Source organism: Carettochelys insculpta, chromosome 6 (assembly GCF_033958435.1).
Source record: "Carettochelys insculpta isolate YL-2023 chromosome 6, ASM3395843v1, whole genome shotgun sequence".
Classification (NCBI taxonomy): Eukaryota; Metazoa; Chordata; order Testudines; family Carettochelyidae; genus Carettochelys; species Carettochelys insculpta.
The window spans coordinates 32,117,836-32,137,871 of NC_134142.1; the positions used below are offsets into that span (position 1 = coordinate 32,117,836).

At 44.1% G+C, this 20,036-nt stretch overlaps 1 protein-coding gene across 2 annotated transcripts in view; it reads left to right on the forward strand.

Annotated features, from left to right (window-relative positions):
* The window catches only part of RPS6KA5 (ribosomal protein S6 kinase A5), a 154,676-nt gene that overhangs the window by 3,875 nt on the left and 130,765 nt on the right, over window positions 1–20,036 (forward strand). For both annotated transcript variants that reach the window (XR_012645911.1, XM_074996632.1), the window contains exons 2-3: window positions 13,922–13,993; window positions 19,813–20,031. Coding sequence is in view for 1 of the 2 variants with exons in the window: in XM_074996632.1 (XP_074852733.1) it covers window positions 13,922–13,993; window positions 19,813–20,031 (291 nt within the window). In the remaining variant the exon portion in view is untranslated. The remainder of the gene's footprint in view (window positions 1–13,921; window positions 13,994–19,812; window positions 20,032–20,036) is intronic.

Here is a 20,036-nt window from a genome sequence, read left to right on the forward strand (position 1 = left end):
AAAATAAACCATGGAAATGTATAATTGTGCACAAATAATGTTAAATCTACTTTGTAGTAACCTCTTGCAATGAGCATGGGATATTAACTGTACCTGAACATGTTTACATTTTATTCAAGTTTAATCCTGACTCTGAATTGAGATACCTGTTTATGGGATAATTGCGGGAACTTTAAAAGAATGGTTCAGGTGTGAGACACTCCCTCAAATCTTCTACAGTGCAGACAAATTCAAATTTCTTCTCTATAGTGGCCTTTATCTTCCTGGGATGCTCTTTTAAAACCTCAATTGTCCAGGAGTCCCACTTGTTGTGTGGCAGGCTTTCTGCTTCTGATGTTCTTAAAATTATTTTTGCTGTTAGTTTTTGAGTCTTTTGCTAGATGCTTTTCCAATTCTTTTTTGGCCTGTCTAGTTATACTATTAGGCTCTACTTACCAGAGTTCCTGTTCCTTTTTATATCCTTCACAGGACTTGACTTCCAAGTTTTAAAGGATACATTTTTTTCTATAACAGCTTCTTTTACTTTGTTTAGACATGGTGGAATCTTTTGATCCTATTACTATACTTTTTAAAATGTGGGTTATATGTTCAATTTGAGCCTTTAACATGATGTTTTTTTAAAAAGCCTCCATGCAGTTTTCAGGCATTGCACTTTTGTGGCTGTACTTTCAGTTTTTAGCTAGCTTCCTCTTTGTATCATTTCCCTTTCTGAATGTTAATGCTGCTGTGGTTGGCCTCTTTGGTGCACCCCTACCCCCACCATGGATTTTAATATTAAAATATAGTAATGTGGCTAATATGTAGCAGTTCATCTATATTCACCTTGTGGACCAGATCCTGTGCTCCACTTAGGACTAAAGCACAGGTTGCATCTCTCATTGTGGATTTCAGGACTAGCTACTCCAAGAAACAGTCATTTATGATGTACTAGCTGATTTACTCGATGTTGCTCAGTTCTTTAAGTGAAGTAATAGATTTTTGGTTTGTGTGCTCAAGGTGTTGGCTCTTGTTCTCTCTTTGAAGTCAGATTCTCTTTGCACCTCACTTTCGTTTGGTCAAGCTATTAATTGTTGTCTTCTGTCTACAAGAAGGTGAGTTTCATTGTGTTCTTAATTTTCACCAAAGAGCCTCTTGTCTTTGGCTCCATGTTTCCAGCTGATGTTTTCTCTGTATTGCAGTTTCAACAACTCTCGATTATGCCATTCTTTGTGAACGTGATGTAGATGGAGCCAAACGTGGTCTTTTTTTATTTAGGTATTTTGCAAAAATTGTGACATTTTTCACTGTGTGAGTTCTGTTGCTTCCAATGGAAAAGTATACTTACTACTCTATGGGTGTGTCTACATGGGCACAAATCTTCGAAATAGCCATGCTAATGGCCATTTCAGAGATTAGTAATGAGGTGCTGAATTGAATATTCAGCACCTCATTAGCATTAGGACGCTTCTGGCCTTGGCTCTTCGAATGCGCTCGGCTTGGTGCGGCTACACAGGGGTCCTTTTTGAAAGGACCCCACACATTTCAAAATACCCTTATCCCGCTCACTGATCGGAATAAGGGGATTTCAATAGGTACGGGTCCTTTCAATAGGTATGGAATCCACACTGAGCCGTGTGCTTTTGAAGTGCCTCAGCTGGAAGCGTCCTAATGCTAATGAGGCGCTGAATATTCAATTCAGCGCCTCATTAGTAATCTTCAAAATATGGCTATTTTGAAGATTTGTGCCCGTGTAGACACAGCTTATTTGTTAGGTGAATATCTGTTTTGAAAGTTGTATTGAGAAGGAATCTTATTGTAGGTTTATACTATTGTTGTGGATCATGTTGGTGCAGTTCAGGGGTGAAAGTAACTGCAGCATGTTCGAGGAACTGTGATATAACAATCCTCATCCCGTGTGGGGGCTTCGAATGAATTGCTGGGTGGGGGGATAGTAAGACAGCAGTATATGTAAAATGTGTTAGAATGGAGTGGAATGAGAGGTCATAAGATGGAGGTAAGCGAGTGTTGGGGTGTGGGAGAGCTGAGGGCAAGGGATGGGTGGTGGTGGAGTAAGAGCAGGGGGCTGTGGGGGCAGGGCAGGGTTGGAGGGTGCTGCAGTGAGAGAAGAGCATGAGGGTCAGGGCAGAGGGCTCGTGGGGGGCTCAAGGCAGGGGGTGAGGGTGCAGAAATTAGGACGGGTTTGGGTGTTGCGGGGCTTAGGGCAGGGGATAGGGATGCTGGAGTGAGGGCAGTGGAGTGGAAGGTTAGGGCAGGGGGTTTGGTGTGTGTGGGGATGGAGGCAGAGGCAGGGGGTGCAGGTGTCGCAGCAGGGATTTTGTTGTGGGAGGGCTCAAAGCAGAAAGTGAGAATGTTGGAGTGAGGGCAGGGATTAGGCTTTGTGCAGTACTTTATTCATTTAATGCTGGCCAAGCCACGGCTCTCAAGCTGCGTGTGGCTCTTTGAGCAAATGAAATGTGGCTCCTGCTCAGAGCTGCATGCCAGGAGTGCTTACCACTGCTCTGCACATGTGCCACATCGTATGGAGGTAGAAGTGCAAGGCAGTGGTGGCAGCAGCACTAGCAAATCACAGGAATTGGGTTAGAGTCGGGGAGTGGGTGAGGTAGGGGTCTGGGGTGCTGGAGGAGGGGATAGGCATTGAGTCATGAATTATATATTTATCTATTTCTATATAATAATATATATCTATATATAGAGAGAGAGTGCAAAGAAGCATGTATTATATATTTATTTTTATCTATTCACTGTCCGGCAGCTCTGAGCTTAATGGACCAGGCTCATGAAGCAGCTGGGTGGCTGCACTACTGTGCAACTTACAGACAACCTTGTCTGCCAGGCTGTAGGCTTTGAGACAAGGTACAGGAAGTTCTAAGGGTCACAAGGAACTGGCCCAGGGAGGGCAGTTAAAGGGAGTGAGGGAGGGTAGGACCCGGCTGCTTCCAGAAGCCCCTGGTCCGGGATTCAGTAGTGAACAGGTTGGTGTCCTCCCTACTCCCTTCTCCATTGCACTGCATCTTGTCACAAAGGAATGTTGCCTATACAGATGGCAGCTGGTTCCTGAGGCAAGGAACTATAATTTGGGGCTGCAGTTGGCCGCAGTGGCAGGTGTGAGACTGAGGATTGCTGATACCCCTGAAAGCGGATGAGAGGCTGGAATAGTGAGTACCACCAGAGGGCATTGTATTGAAGAGGATCTCACAGTCCAGTGAGGTGACAAGAGTCAGGCTACGTCTACACTACGAGATAAATTCAGATTGATTAATACCGATTTTGTAATGCTGGATTTTATAAATTCGAATTTGACTATCCTTATCTCCTCATGTGCTCCATACAAAGTTGATTTGCTGCTGCTATGCTCAATCAGCAAATATCGACTGTTGCAGCAGTGCATTGTGGAAACTCACCCTACAGTTCCCTCATCTCTTTAGCATTCTGGGTATTTTTGCTGCTATTTGACATCATCTTCCCATATGGTATTCCCCTCCCGTGGTAAGCAAATGTCCATTTTTTCAGGTCGAAGGAAGGAAAATTAGAACATCAACAAGGATCACCAAATTAACAGAAATCTTTTTCTTCCATAACTGAATTACTTTTTAAAACTACAGCTATAACCAAATTATCAAGGATTTTATAAAAATTAGCAGGTGTGTGTCTTCTCAACTGGTCCTCCACTGACTGTCTGCCCTCCCTGGATTACATCTGATCCCTGAAAATAATACAGGGAAAATGTAAAGCATGAAGAAAGAGTAGATGGTAAAGTTTTGGGAAAAAAGAGTTACCGAGGGCTGGGTTTTTGGGTTCTCAGTTCACTATACAGTTTCTATGTACAGTCTGTGCTCTCTACTGGCCCTCCACTGACTGAAGAAAGGCTACGAAATATTTGGGGGGGGCAGTTGAAGCAGTGCCCCCCGTATGACTGCAAACCCTCAAAAATCTTAGATGCCAGGGGGAGACTTGCTCCTGGCTGCAAAAAGGCCCCCCAAATATTTCCCACCCTTGAAGCCCTAACTTGTGCAAGCCAGGACATTGTGCTGCCTACCAGCATGGTCAGGACCGAGCGGCAGGCATGTTGTGGAGACAGAATCACAAACTTTGTGCTGGAGCTATTTGTAATAGGTAGATGCGCTCACAGTGGTAATAGCAAAGAAGAAAGATGTTTCTCAGCCTCTCATACAAACATGAGTAAACAGGCATGGACTTCCTGGTCCCAATTTGAAATTCACGGTCTTCCTGTTACCTAATTCCTGCACACCTGGAGAGCAGTGGCCAGAGCAGAGCTGAGGTGTGGGAGAGGGTGGGTGCCAGATTCCTGCTCTGGCCAGGAGGCACTTAACTTAGGCAGCTCCCTGCCAGTAGCCCAGCGAAACCTTCAGGCAGGCTCCCTGCCTTTTGCAACTGTTGGCCACATGCCTCTTGATATCACACCCCCCTTGTGAGGGGTTGGGGAGATTGGCTGATGGGAGCTGTGAGGATTGTGCAGAGGGTGGGGGCAGTGTGTGAAATCTCCTTCCCTGCCCCCCGTCCCCCTCCCCCGCAAGGGATGCACTACATTGAGAGGCACATGGCCCCAGCAGCCTGCTGCTTTGTGTGCCCTGGGCCTGTGACAGGCAGAGAGTCTGCCTGAGGGTCCCAGCAGGCTGTGGGCTGAATCCAAAGGCTTGGTGGCCCAGATCCAGCCAACAGGCCATAGTTTGCCCTCCCATGTTTTATTCAGTATTGTTTCATTTTAAGAGGCAAGAAGGCCAGATTTTTTTCTGGAGAGTTTAATGGTATGGTTTTAAGTAATAACTTATGGCAGAGTTTCCCAAAGAATGGTATGTGTACCACTGGTGGTACATGAAAGGATTTCGAGGGGTACGCAGCAGAAAATAAATGACTAAATATCAGGAGATAAGCACTGAGAGGGAACATCGAAAAGGCTGAAGTTCTGCAAGGGGTACACGGGTGTTTTAAGTTTGGGAAGCACTGACTTACGGAATAGGAATACCCTACTTAACTGGCTTAATGATGTATATTTATCTTTTTTTAATGTGTTTGTCAGCACAGCTACATAACACTTACACTGCATCTACGTATGTAGCACCTTTTAATACCAATGCTGCTTAGGGTATCAGATTATAATAGCTCCTCTGAAATATATAAAAATTTCCTTTAGTTCAAGCTCACTATTGGCAGATTTTTAAGAGTGCGTGCCTGTGTTAAGTAATGAGTATTATCCATCCACAATTTTTGAAACGATTTGGCAGCTGTTTTGGGTCTAGACTTATTAAAATAAATTTGCACTATATTGCGAAGAAGATGCAAGAGCTTTTGCTGTAATGGTTTGAGAACAACGACTCTATTACAATAGTGTTACAGGAATATTTCAAATTCATGAAAAGTTTTACCATTAAGAACTAAAATCGTCTTCTGCAAGAAAATAGTTATGGACTTACTAATAGTGCTAATGATCCATCCTATCTTTTAGTTGGGACAAACAATTGCAGAAATGATAGATTTTTTCTGTGATGTGCCGGTGGGAAGAGAAACTGTGTTCCTCGTAGAGCTCAATTTTTAACTTGATTTTGCATTGCTGGGAGAAGTCTGCGATGAGTACTTGAGTGGGTTAAGCAAGTGATTGGATAAATGAAAAATTAAGTGTAGTCTCTTGATCTTGCAAATATTTAGGCATGTAATTTTATTCATGTAAGCAATTGCATTAAGACATTTTGATTAACGCAATATGAGAGATTACAGATTTCTAAAAACTATATAAACAGACAGGCCATATTATCCTTTGCTACCTTAGAACGATAATTTCTTTGTTTCCCTTAGTGTGCAGATGCTTTTTCTTTTCTGTGTGATGTGCATTCCACTCCAGGTGCGCAAGTGCCCTGAGCAATTTCTGGAAAATTTTTCATCAGTGGCACCCACTGATGCAGTTTGAATGCCTTCTGCAGCCATGCACCTAAAGCAACCTAAAGTGCCCAGCAAACCCTGTGTCTCCTCAGTTTATTGTTACAGCCAGTGATGATTTCTGAACCTGCTACCCTTTGTTGGGAAGACTCTTCTCTTTTTTTCTTCTATCTGTACCTAGTTATCTGTAGTTAGTTTTAGTCCATTTTGCCTAGTTTTAGTGAAGTGATGTAACTTTTTGTTTTAAAGGAGTTTATCCGTTCTCTGGTGCTAAGGCATGCCACAATCTCTGGGCTTTAAGCCCTGCACCTCTTGCAACAAAGTTATGCACCTGGGCAATCTTCATTCAAGCTAATTGAAGCGCCTGGAAGAAGCTCACTTTGGGGACTATTGCTAGATCTGAAGAGATTTTAAATTTTTCACCAAAAAGAACTGAGAAGCCAGGATGAAGGTAGGTGCCACTTAGACCTCCAGTAGGTGCCACTGGGACCTCCATCTGATACAGGCTGGTCAGAATTGGCACTGAGTGCATCAGTGTTGGCAAGCAGTGCTCCTCCTACCATTTTGGAGTCCTGGCACTAATTACCATCCCTTGTGCTTAGGAAAAGGAGCAAGAAAGACATCTGAGAAGGAATGATCTCCAGCATTGAATATGGCCAAGCATGAGGATCAGAACTGAGTGTGATGTGAAACAGGACACTTCTTTATTTGAGTACTGCATACATTGGCACCATTGACTCATCACCAATGCAGTCGCTATAGAACCCAGTATCAGATGAGCCATATACATCTGGTGCAAAGAATAGTACTGACACAATCTTGATATCAACCACAAGGGAGGCATTGGTTGCTGCCAGAGGCCTTCTCTTGCTGTTGATACTAGTATCATTGACATTTTCGGTGCCAATGGTCAGGAGGGAAACTGTTGGATCCTGCCATTATTTAATACCATGCTCTTTGGTACTGTCCAAAAGGAAAGTGACTATGCTTGTGTTGGTGCAAACTTCTCCACCTTGGCACCAGTTCTCTGCCACTGTTTGGAACTGCAGCACTGGGGTCACAGGACAGAGACTCATCTTCTGAGTTAGACGTCAAGTCTTATTCTTGCCATCTGAGGAGTTCTTGCTGGTTCCTCAGGTGTTTCTATCCTTCTCTGGGCTATGGCACAGGTGTGCTATCAAATAAATGGCCAAGCAATCATTAGGGACCTGTGATGGTCCAGTGGACCTTTTGGATTTTCTTCCAGTTTATAGGGCTTATTCCAGTCTGTCCTATTCAGTGGAAAGGTGGCATTTTCCCGTTGAGCCTTATCCAGTCAACACTTTGGTACCAATTCTGGTATTGTACAACAAGAGCTGGCTTAATGGATTCCTGCTGAGGCAGAAAGGAAGGGAGGAAGAGCATTCATAGGCAGTACTAGTTGCTTTCTTCTCTGCCACATCCTCCCCTGGCAAGGCAGTCTCAGGAGGGAGTGTTTTGTCTAACCTGGCTTACTGTAAGGCTCATCAAGCATTGTTGAAGAGGGTGGCTTAAAAGATGGGCATACAAGTGGAAGTAAGTGAAAGTCTTCTCATAGCCTATATGATGTTTTAGCTGCTTCAGACCTGTCAGAAATTCTTACCTCTCAATGAGGCCATTATGAGACCTTGTGATAGGACCCAGCTTCTCTTCTCTCCAGGTCAAAAAGGGCTAAAGAGAAATACTTTGTTTCTGCCCAGAATTATATGTTCCTAATTATCTCTCCCCTAGACCCCCAGCATTCCTGGTATCCATTGCCAATGAGAGAGAGAGGCAGGGTCACCAGAGTAGTGCATTCCCAAAATCAAAGGTCTCAAAGAAATTGTATGTAGTTCCATAGAAAAGTTTTATTCTACCAGGGGGTTACAATTCAGAATAGCAAACTGGCAGGCACTAACTGGACAGGTATGATTTTAACATTTGGGACTCCATGTAGAACTTCAAGGACTCACTCCCAGAAAAAGTTAAGCACCAGTTCTTGCTGGTGGATGAGGGAAAAATCAGCTGTGAGGGCCTCATTACAAATTGCTTTAGATGCAGCTCACTTGGTGGGCAGGTCCATGGCTTCAGCAATGGCTATGTGCAAGAGTTTGTGACTTCCATAGGACGTCCAGCAGACCCTTCAAGAGCTATCTTTTGAAGGAGTGTTGCTCCTTTGAGAACAGAGTAATGTAAAGTTTCATGAGTTAAAAGACTAGGGCAGCCCTGAAGTCCCTAGTATTGTACACAGTGGCTCCTTCAAGGGAGCGCTGCAGGTCACAACAGCTTGTTCAGTACTCTGTCCTGTCTGGCTGTCAGGAGCCACAGAGATACCTGCCATCCTGCACAACAGTTCAGAACTCCTTAATGTTTTCATCAGTGACCATATGAACCTCTGTGTATGTGTCAGAGAGATCCAGTAGTCCAAGCCACCTGGTCCATCCATGTGGTGTTCAATATCACCCAGTCCATCTTTTTTTCATAAAATAGATTTCTAAGTGCATTTGGAGAGCCAATATCAATCCAGGATTCTACCATACTTGCGACCCACCTCTTTGCGGGGGACACAATACACTTTTGACCATCTTGGAGCTTGATAACAGTGGACACGTGGGTCCTGGATGTCATTCAACATGACTATATTTATTGAGATCACAATACTATCTTATCCACATCTTCCATCCTGATCCTACCTCTGGGACCACTTTCATGACAGTATCCTTGCTTTAGAGGTGGACTCCCTGCTGCACAGGGGCTATGTCTACACTAGCCCCAAACTTCGAAATGGCCATTCAAATGGCCATTTGGTAGTTTACTAATGAAGCGCTGAAATGCATATTCAGCGCTTTTTTAGCATGTGGGCGGCTGCGGCGCTTCAAAATTGATGCGGCTTGCCGCCGCGCGGCTTGTCCCGAGGGGGCTCCTTTTCGAAAGGACCCCGCCTACTTCGAAGTCGCCTTATTCCCATGAGCAGATAGGAATAAGGGGACTTTGAAGTAGGCGGGCTCCTTTCGAAAAGGAGCCCCATCTGGACGAGCCATGCGAAGGGGAGCCACGTCAATTTCGAAGCGTTGCAGCCGCCGCATGCTAATGAGGCACTGAATATGCATTTCAGCGCTTCATTAGTAAACTTTGAAGTGGCCATTTCGAAGTTTGGGGCTAGTGCAGACATGGCCAGGGAGTGATAATGCCTATTTCTATGGCCTTTCAAGGCACAGGGTTCTATTCCAAATATCTCCTGGTGTTCAAGAAGAAAGGAGGATAGAGACCAATTTTTTTAGATCCATGTTATCTCAACCACTTAATATGAAAACCAGAATTTCATATGGTCATCCTTGCAGCCATTATGTCCTCACTAGAAAAAGGCATATGGTTTATGTCTCATATTATCCTATCCGTAGGCCGTTCTTGAAATTCAATGTAGGCCCTAGACACTTCCAAAACAGGGTTCTACTACTGAGACTTACCACTGCCTGGCAGGTCCTCCTCAAAGATTATTCTATAGTAGGGGGTCAATCTCTGGCATCAAGAAATCCTCGTATTACCTTAGCGTGATGGATGGTTTGAGCCTTGACCTCATTGCTGCTCCTACTCCTACTCCTATTCTCCCACCTCTGGGGGCCAAAATAAATGTAGAAAAACACAGTCCTTAGAATTCATTGCAGCATGCATCAATGTGACCTTCATGCACTCTGGCCTACCCGGGGACAGATTCAAGATGCTGCAAGAGTTGATTGTCACAGTTACTTCCAGACATGCTTTTCTGTCTGGAACCAGCCTTTTTCCCTTCCCACTTGGCAGCGTGTATTGTGACAAAATCCCCTGTCAACGCCCCCGGGGTCCCTGCGCTTCTTGGTAATTTCCTGTTGTGCCTCAGAGACTCATGGTGGCCCCTTAGCTGTCCAGGTCTTTCCAGGGGCAGGGGCCTCTGCTTAGCGGGCCATTCTTCTCACAGGCAAGTCCTGAGTGGGGGTAAAACAGACCCCTTTGCAGGCTTTTGCCTTCTCCAGCCATGTAGCCCTCGGGGGAAGGGTGGGTGGAGTCCAGACCCACCCATGACCAGACTCCGGGCCAGGGTCCCTAAGAGGACAAGAGGCAGCTAAGGGAGCTCTTGCCCTGGCCCCAACGTAGCGATCTTACCCTGGGCCACTTTGCCTACCACTTCTCCAAGGTTCCTTTTTGCTCTGCTCTGCTCTGCTCTGCTCTGCTCTGCTCTGCTCTGCTCTGCTCTGCTCTGCTCTGCTCTAGCCTTCTCCCCTATGCACCATCCAACTCCTCCCCCTCTGCTACCTGGGAGGAGGCTTTTTATAGGGAGTATAGAGGCGTTGGCTGGCCATGGGTGCTGATTAATCTCAGCTGTGGCTGATTCCTAACAAGACCCCAGCTGCCTGCCCTAACTGGGCTTACTCAGGGAACAGGAAAGCATTAGCCCACCATCCAGAATATCTGCCTTCTAGCAAGTCCTTGCAGCCTACAGGCTGTGGTCTGCTGCAGTTTTTACATAAGTGCATTCAAAGAATCTGTTCTCTAGCGCACCATTCTCTGGATCTCTTCTTGACACACATTATGCTTTCCTTTCTTCATTCAGGTTTGCACAAGGATATCTTTCCTTCCGCCCTCCCCATTGATGTCACTCATCACAGATATCATGCAACAGATGGGGTGTCTACATGAGTGAGACCATTACGCAGGGAAATTGGCTTGCTCGGGAATTCAGGATGCACATCAGCTTCCTAGATCTTAAGATGATAAAGCATGTCCTGCATTTCTCCTATCCATTTCTCTCCTGTGATGTTCTTTTCATGTCAGACTACAGCACCACTGTTTAGTATATTAACAAACAAATTTGTGTGAGCTTGTCAGCATTTTGTGTACAACTAATTTATATCTGAGGTTAGTGCATCAACCACAAGATCCAGGTATCAGCAGCCTAGTTTCTAGGGACTCAAAATATGATTGCACAATCTCTGAACAGGGAATTTGTGGCTGACCACAAATGGGAGCTACATGATGCTTTTGACCTGGGAGACTAACCAGAGATCTCTTCACCTCCTGCACAAACAGCAGCTACATCCAGTAATACTCTGTGGGAAAGCTTGGCATCATTTCCGAACTGGATGCCCCAGTCATCCACTAGTTGGAGCAGATTAATTTTGCCTTTTTTCTTCTACTGCTCTCACCATGTGTGCTCACAAGATAAAACAGGAAAGAACTATGGCATCCTCATCACTCTGTTCTGGCCTTGGCAATTCTGGTTTCCCCTCCCTCTTTGCATGTTGGTGCATCTCCTGCTCCTGCTGCTGGCTTCTCCAGAACTGCTCACGCAACACAATGGCAGACTCAGACATCCCAGTCTGCAGAGACTTCACCTGAGAGCTTGATTTTTTTTTTGGGTGGACATCTTCAGCAGAGTGGGAATGTTCGTCGGCAGTTCATGACATCCTGTGGAGAAAAAAGCTAGGAATCCATGTGGCATTCCTAATGGGCTAAGTGGAAACTTTTCATCTCCTGGTTCCAACACAAGGATCTTGTCCTTGAAGCTGTAAGCATTCATATTTCCAAGGACTGTTTCCTATCTCTGAAGGTGACTGGATTCGCTCTTAACTCCATCAAGGTGCATGTGGCAGCTATTAGTGCTTCCCATCCCCAGTGGTGAGATGCTGTCATTATGCACCTCTTGACTACAAGGGATTGGAGGGGTCTCTTATGGACTTGTCCTCCCATTTAACCAATAGCTTCATGGTGGGATCTCAGCCTCATTGTTAAAGCAGTGATGAAATTGTCCTTTGAACCTCTGGCTTCCTGCTTCTTGTCTCTCCTTTCCATGAATGTTGCCTTTCTTATTGCTGTTACCTCCACAAGAAGGTTAGACAGAATGGGAGCTATGATTCTCCTTTTCTCCATGTTCCATAAGGGCAAAAGTGTCCCTGTGCTTGCACCTCAAACTTTTGCGGAAGGTTATTTCCTGTTTATCTCAACCAACCCATCCTGTTGCCTGCATTCTTTCCAAAACAATATGCTTCAGTGGAAGAATAACACCTTCACTCCCTCCTGTTTACAGAGGATGAGATCATTCAGGAAGTCCCCTAGGTTGATTATCATTGGGTACAGATTGTTTGCCCCGAATCCTTTTTGCAAGAAAGGATTTCCAAGTGGACTTGGAGGTCCTTTATGCTCAGTTATTGTGCTCGGTTATTGCTTCTGCTCTGTGCGGTATGAGCTGACCTCATGAGAAGTGCAAGCATTGAGTTCAGCTGTGCTTCATATTGCACTGATTAGAGACATGTATTGGGGAAACACATGGGGTTCTTTACATACATACATACATACATACTGTGACAAGTCCCTTGTCAGCCCCCTACAGATTTTACACATTTTGGTGGGCTTTTGTTGCACACCTCAGACTAGTGGTGCCCCCTACTTCCGAAAGGTGAAGGCCACTGCTTAGGAGTCATTGTCATCACTGGCAAGTTCCTTGCTTAGGCTTCAAGACCCACTGAGTTGGAGGGGACAGAGATGGGGGGCTGGAGGGACCGTAGTTCTTACCAATCACTCTGGGTTCCTGCCCACAGATGTGGGTTGAGACCAGTGAAGGGGTTGTCTTGCCCTTCGCCCCTGGGACACTTCCCCAGCTGCTTTCCCTGCCCCCATATCTTCCTTCTGTTTTTTTGTGGAGGAGGGGGCTCTCTGTTTCCTTCCATCAGGGCTCCTCCAATCCACACTTTATTTTCTTTGATCCATACCCCGCTCTGTCTTCCCTGCCCCTCTACTGGGGGGGGGGGGGGGCGCGCAGGAGAAACCTTTTATAGGTTTCAGCCGGCCTAAATTGGCAGCAGGTGTCTAATTAGCCTTTTGCTGCAGGCTAACTTTTAATAAGCCCCAGCTGCCTGCCTTGGCTGCTAGGCCATACACTCTGTGAGCCTAAGTGGGGAATGAAATGCACTGACCTAGTTCCCAATATATTTGCCTTCCACCAGCTCTCATAGCATGCTGCCTGTGGTCTGCCACAATGTATACACACATTTCTCTTCCCATTATGCCTTGGAGCAAAACTCTGTGCCAGGTGCATTGTCTGGTGTAGCTTTTCTCCATTCCTGTTATTCTTCCCCTCAGTCCCTCTTAACTAGGTCAGTTGCCTTTGGTGGAGTACATTAGAGAGCATCACTCAAAGAGGAGGTTATTTACCTGTAATTGGAGGTCGTTTGTGATGTGGTATCCATCTGAATAAAACATTTTGAACAGCCAGAGTCATTGTAAGGTAAATATCCATTTTTATTATCTTTTTGAAGGAGCTATATGTATTTATAGAAATTGATAACATTGTAAAATTCCTGGTAGTGCATCCAGTGTATGTATTCAAATTCTATATCTGATGGTGTTGTCATTTTAGGGTATCTATTTAGTGAACCTTCAAAATACTGTTTTAATTTATTCTGGAAAACATATTGAATACAGAGTCTCATATCCTGCAACTGTTTCCAATGGCTCTCTTATGCCAATACGGAACAAGTTGTAGAAGCAGGGCCAGAATCAGCACAAAAATGCTTTCACTTTTACACCTCTTAAAAGTCTTAGAATAATCAAGAAGGCCCTGATCATACAAACATTTGTGTACCTGCTTGAGAAGATACTTTTCACACGTAAGTGGGCCACTTTGTACAAAAGATCCTTTCACAGACTGAACTCCTTTACCACCACCGCAGTCCACCTGTACTCAGCTTCTCAAACCTTTGTTTTATAAACGTTCTGGAGGATCAGTGAGTATAACTTGTTAGTTGGAAGACAGTAGTTTGAGAGTTACTACCATGGACTGTAGGTTGGTTTAATTTTAAATGCATCAGAAATGTGTTGGGGTTTTTTTCCATTTCAAATTAAAATGGTACAGTACATAAGTATTCTTTTTTTTAGGATTCTTTTTTTCCTTTCATCCGTTACAACATTCTCCAAGTGCATCAGACTGTCAGATTATCTGATATATCAATGTGTTACATCTCTGATCATTTGGACATGGAATTTTTTTCTCTTTTCTCAGCAAATTTAACCGGCCATGCAGAGAAAGTGGGCATTGAAAACTTCGAACTCTTGAAAGTGCTTGGAACAGGAGGTAAGACTTTTCTTCTAAAATGACATTTGAAAATGATGTTCTTTAGTGTAGTTCTGTTTTGTAGCCTTTTTCTTTTCTTTTTTTTGGGGGGGTGAAATTATCTCGGGAGTAATTAGAACATACTATCTAGGGAGATCTGTGCTGTAAAGTAAGCCAATGACAACCTGAGATATGTAAGGAATAAATTTTGCCCAATTATACCATATCAGATTTTTTTATTGTAAAATAAGCATATTTTTGGAAACATGGGCAAATAGGATAACATAGATTTTACTGTCTCTCATGATAGTATAGCAAAACATTTAAAATATGGTACTAGGTTAGAAGGCATAAGCTTGAAGTTTTCATTACAATTTTCATACCAATATAGCTGATGAAGATCCTGTTTTTCCAGAAATTGTGAAAATTTGCATCTTCATCAAATGTACTCTTCAGTCTTTTTAAGTACACATTATTCACTGAAATATCCCTCAGTATCTCAAAATAGCTCTGCAGTGGAAACATAGCCTTACAGCTTAAGAGGAGTTCTTGAACAAATGTAGCGCAGTCAGATGCACTCTCTAGTCTGTCTATATATAGACGTATACGCTCAGACTGAGGTTGAGAAAGATGAGGATAAAAGGACAAAAAAAAGAGTGACCTCTTGGAAGGGGTTTGCTACAGACATAATCAGAAACAAGAAGTGGATGAGGCTTTTTTAAACGCTAACAAAATCATCCAAAGCACAGGACATGTTGGTGATGAGAGACTTCAGCTACTCAGACAGCTGGCAAAATAACACAGGGGCACAGATTATCCACCAAGTTATTGGAATGTATTGGTGACAATATTTTTTCATTCCAGAAGGTAGAGAATGCTACTAGGGGAAGAGAGGCTGATCTTGATTTGGTTTTGACAAGTCTGGGGAAAGTGGTTGAGAATTTGAAAGAGAGAGGTAGCATTGGTGAAAGTGATCATGAAATTATATGGTTCGTGATTCTAAGGAATAGTAGGAGGGTGAACAGCAATATAAATACAGTGGATTTCAAGATGGAAGACTTTAGCAATCTCAGGGAGTCAATAAGTAAGATTCCATGGGAAGTAAATCTAAAAGACAAAGCAATTCAATACTGTTAGCAGTTTTTCAAGGAGACATTAATGGTATAAGAGCAAACAATTCCACTGCATAGGAAAGATAGGAAGCATGGCAAGAAGCTACTCTCCTTAATCAGGAATTCCTGAAGGATCTAAAAATCAAAAAAGAGTCCTGCAAAAAGTGGAAACTAAGTCAAATTGCAAAGGATGACTATAAACAAATAACACAAGTATATAGGTGCAGAATTAAAGAGGCCAAGGCACAAAACAAGATCAAACTAGCTAAAGATAAAGGGCAACAATAAAACATTTTACAAATACATTACAAGCAAGAGTAATACCACAGATAGAGTAGGCATGTTCCTCTATGATGAGGAAAAAAACCCAGACAATGCAGATATGGCGGAGGTGCTTAATGGTATATATATATATATTTTGTTTTCACCAAAAAAGGTTGATAGCAATATAGTGAATAATAGTGACAATGGAGTAGGTTCAGAAGCTAAAATAGGGAAACAATGGCCGTGTCTACACGAGCCCCAAACTTCGAAATGGCCACGCAAATGGCCATTTTGAAGTTTACTAATGAAGCGCTGAAATGCATATTCAGCGCTTCATCAGCATGCGGGCGGCCGCAGCGCTTCGAAATTGACGCAACTCACGGCCGCGCGGCTTGTCCAGACGGGGCTCCTTTTCGAAAGGAGCCCGCCTACTTCAAAGTCCCCTTATTTCCATCAGCTCATGGGAATAAGGGGATTTCGAAGTAGGCGGGGTCCTTTCGAAAAGGAGCCCCGTTTGGACGAGCCGCGCGGCCGTGAGCCGCGTCAATTTCGAAGCGCTGCGGCCGCCCGCATGCTAATGAAGCGCTGAATATGCATTTCAGCGCTTCATTAGTAAACTTCGAAATGGCCATTTGAATGGCCATTTCGAAGTTTGGGGCTAGTGTAGACGTAGCCAACAAGTTAAAAATTACAGTAAACCCTCAATTTAATGGACCTGGATATAATGGACTTCAGAAATAAAGGACACTGCCAGCCCCTGGAAACTCCCCAGAGCCGCTGCCTCACTGGAGGAGCTACCGGAATGGATGCGGCCGCTGGGGCCAGAGGAGCTGGTGGGGGCTGCAGCGGGATGCAGGAGCTCTCCTCCCACAGCCCTGTGTGCATGGAGCATGTTTGTGCCTGGCTGCCACTGCCTTCAATGGTGCTGAGCGGCAGCCATGGTGTCGGATGCTGCTGCCCGCTGGCAGGCGAGGGGTGGCCACTCTCAACCTTCACACAGGTGGCTCAGAGCCAGAGGCTGGAGGAGCCACAGTGCTGAGAGCTGCAGGAGGTAGAAGGAGCCAGGCCAGCATTCAGCTCCTCTCCTGGTAATTAGACGAGGGAGATGGAGGTGTGAGGGTAACAATGGGGAGGAGGAGAGAAAGGTGTGGGGGGGGCAGAGGACAGGAGTGAGTAATGGGCTGGGAAGGTCAATACATCACCATACACTAAAACCATTTTGATATAATGGACTTTCAGCTTTAACGGACACCCCTTCCCCCATTAGTCTGTAAAATTGAGGTTATACTGTACTCAGACAAGTTAGATATCTTCAAGTCACCAGAACCTGATTAAGTGAATCCTAGAATATTCAAGGATGAGTAAGGCAGTATCTGAGCCATTATTATCTTTGAAAATTCATGGAAGACAGGAGATATTCCAGAAGACTGGAAAGGGGAAAATATAGTGCCCTGTAAAAGGGAATAAAGACCAACCAGGAAATTACAGGCCAGTCAGCTTAATGTCAGTACCAGGAAAGATAATGGAATAAATAATTAAGGAATATAGTTTCAAACACCTAGAAAATAATAAGTTGATAGGTAATGGCATTGATTTATCAACAGCAAATCATGTCAACCATCTCAGTAGTTCTTTCCCCCCACCCCCACAGGGCAACAAACTTTGTAGGTAGGGGGAAAGCAGTAGATGTGGTATACTTTAGACCTTAATAAGGCTTTTGATGCAGCCTTGCATGACCTTCTCATTAACAAACTAGAGAAGTACAATGTAGATATAGCTATTGTAAGGTGGGTGCATAACCAGTTGGATAGCCATTCCCAGAGAGTAGTAATCAGTGGTTCTTAATCATGCTGGAAGGGCATAACAAGTGGGATTCCCCAGGAATCAGTTCTGGGTCCCAATCTGTTTAATATCTTCATCAATGATTTAGATAATGGCACAAAGAATACACTTTTATAAGTTTACAGATGATACCAAGCTAGAAGGGGGTCATAAATACTTTAGAGGATAGGATTATAAATGAAAATGATCTGGAGAAACTGGAGAAATGATCTACGCTTAAAAGGATGCAATTCAATAAGGACAAATGAAAAGTACTCCACTTAGGAAGCAACAAGCTGCAAAATTGGAAATGACTGTCTAGGAAGGAGTACCACAGAAAGGAATCTAGGGCTTATAGTGGAGCACAAGCTAAATATGAGACAACGGTGTAACACCGTTGGGCGGGGGGAAAAGCAAATGTCATCAGTGATATCGGTGCTGACAAAAAACCAAGAACTTTGGTAGGTGCAGTGACCCATGGAGCTGATACAGGTTAAGCTTCTGTAGTCTGGCACTCTCCGGTCAGGCAACATCTGTGGTTCATCATGATTTTAGTTAGCTGGACATCTACTTATCATAGGTGTGACCATGTTTCCCATAATCCTATGAAGTTTGTTTACAGCCACCAGTTCGGGCTGTGTTTTCTGTGCTGCTATTTAACTGTAATTAAACTCTAAATGTCTAAGAGCCCAGTAAGCAGTGTAAGTGTTGGTTATGCTTGTAGACAATGTTGACCTTCCATGGTTCTACAAATTCTCTGATATGGCACTAGTTACATCCCAAGGGAGACAGACTAGAGAGATTCAACCTGTTCTGCTAGACACTGATGAGAAAGAGAATTGTATGTCCCTAACTTTGTTATGAATATATTTAGTTTTCAGATACCCTTTAGAGTCTGAACTGACCCAGTTGTGCTTTATGGTACTGATACTGAAGGTTTCCCAGTAGTGGGCCATTTGGCATGATGCTATACCTTTAAGGAACATTTCCCATTACTGACAACAGTCATGTCTTTAGTACTAATCTTGTCTTTCTTCCTCTGGGCTTAGACTAAATCTGGCTGTCCTGTGAACAATGCTCCCTGTAAACTTTTGTGTCCATATGTGGAATAAATTTTATATGCACTAAGTCATATGCAAATGTGCACCAACAGTAGAAACAAAAAAACTAGCTGTGGGTGCTTTGCTAATCAGCTGGGCAGCTTTTGAATCTCTTCTCTGAGTTGCAGAAGATGTACACAGCTGTCAGTGAACACTGCCTGTGTCCCCATCAGGATGGGCTCTGCTACTGCTCAGACTATTTGGAGGGTTCTTTGAGTAGAGTCCCTATTGCTTCTCCACTGCAGGTGGGTCTGTGCACCTGCACTGCTGATCTGAGAGCTTTGCTAGCAGTCTTTCCGGTCCCTGCATGCACCACTCCCTGCCAGCCCTGAAACTACTAGCATGAATGGGCAATCCCTCCTTAGTTCTACAATCATTCCTTGCTATACAAGCACAATTGGTTCCCAAATTTCTGCTCGTAGGCAAAAATTCATAAGAGTGACACTAAATTCCCATTAAAATACATGTAAAAGTCTCCAATTTGTTCCAAGGGCTTGTAACTTGACATAAACCAGTTGAGTTTAGGTACTTTTCTGATGTATTTGAATAGTTTAGAACCAGAAATAGGATGTAGTATATATATGTATAGCAGGGATTTCCAAGCTATGGGTTGGGACCCAAACATGGGTCCCATTAGATTTGTTAAAGATCACCAGCTGAGCAGTTTCCAGCTGCATGTGGCTGTTAAAGCAGCCATTTGCAGTTTCTTAATGCTACTGCCTCAGGCAGATATCTATCAATAGCAATAACTGCTGGATATGGCAGCTATCTCTATCACTAGAGATAGCAATTACCTTATGCCTAGGTGCTGAAACCTTAACACTTGAGTTAATTGTTGGGAGCAGAAGGGCTCGGGGAGCCACCCAGCCTAGCAGCCCTGGTGAAGAGCCTGTGGGAGGAGGAGGAGCGTCTAAGGCTGGGGCTGTTGTGGGATGCAGGGGAAGTCTAAGGCTGGGGGGCAGTTTGGGGTTGCTGGGGGTGTGTGTAAGGCTGGGAGTGGTTTGTGGCTGCTGGGAGGGCGGTCTAAGGCTGGAGGAGGTTTGGGGCTGCTTGGGCGGTGTTTAAGGCTGGAGGCAGTTTGGGACCATGGTGGGCAGTTAAAACCTGGCCAAGGGTGGGGGCAGGCGGGGGGGTCTAATACAGAAAAACCTGGAGTTACCCAGGGGTTGTTCCTGAAACCCCTGCATAACTCAAATTTTCCTGCAAGGGGAGGGGAGCCAGGAACCACCAGGCTTGTCAGTTTCCTGGCTCCCAGAATGGCAGAAGCTCAGAACCAGGGGCAGGCTCCCCCTGGCTTGCGAAACCAGAAAACTGATCATTTTATCATTCATATAATTTTTAATGTAGAACTGAAGATATCATTCATATAATTTTTAATGTAGAGCTGAAGATACCTATCAAAGTGATTTGCAAGAAACAGAACTGAAAATGGTGTGCTTTTTAAAAACATTTTTATAGAGCAGACTCATATATGAGCAATTTAATCTCTTACTATTTTCTTTGATTAATTATACATCTCAATTTGCATTCTTCCCTTTTTAAGCTTATGGAAAAGTGTTTCTAGTGAGGAAAATAAGTGGACATGATAATGGAAAGCTGTATGCCATGAAAGTGTTGAAAAAAGCAACAATAATTCAAAAAGCCAAAACAACAGAGCACACAAGGACAGAACGACAAGTACTGGAACATATAAGGCAGTCACCATTTTTGGTCACATTGCACTATGCTTTCCAGACAGACGCAAAACTTCATCTTATTTTAGGTAAG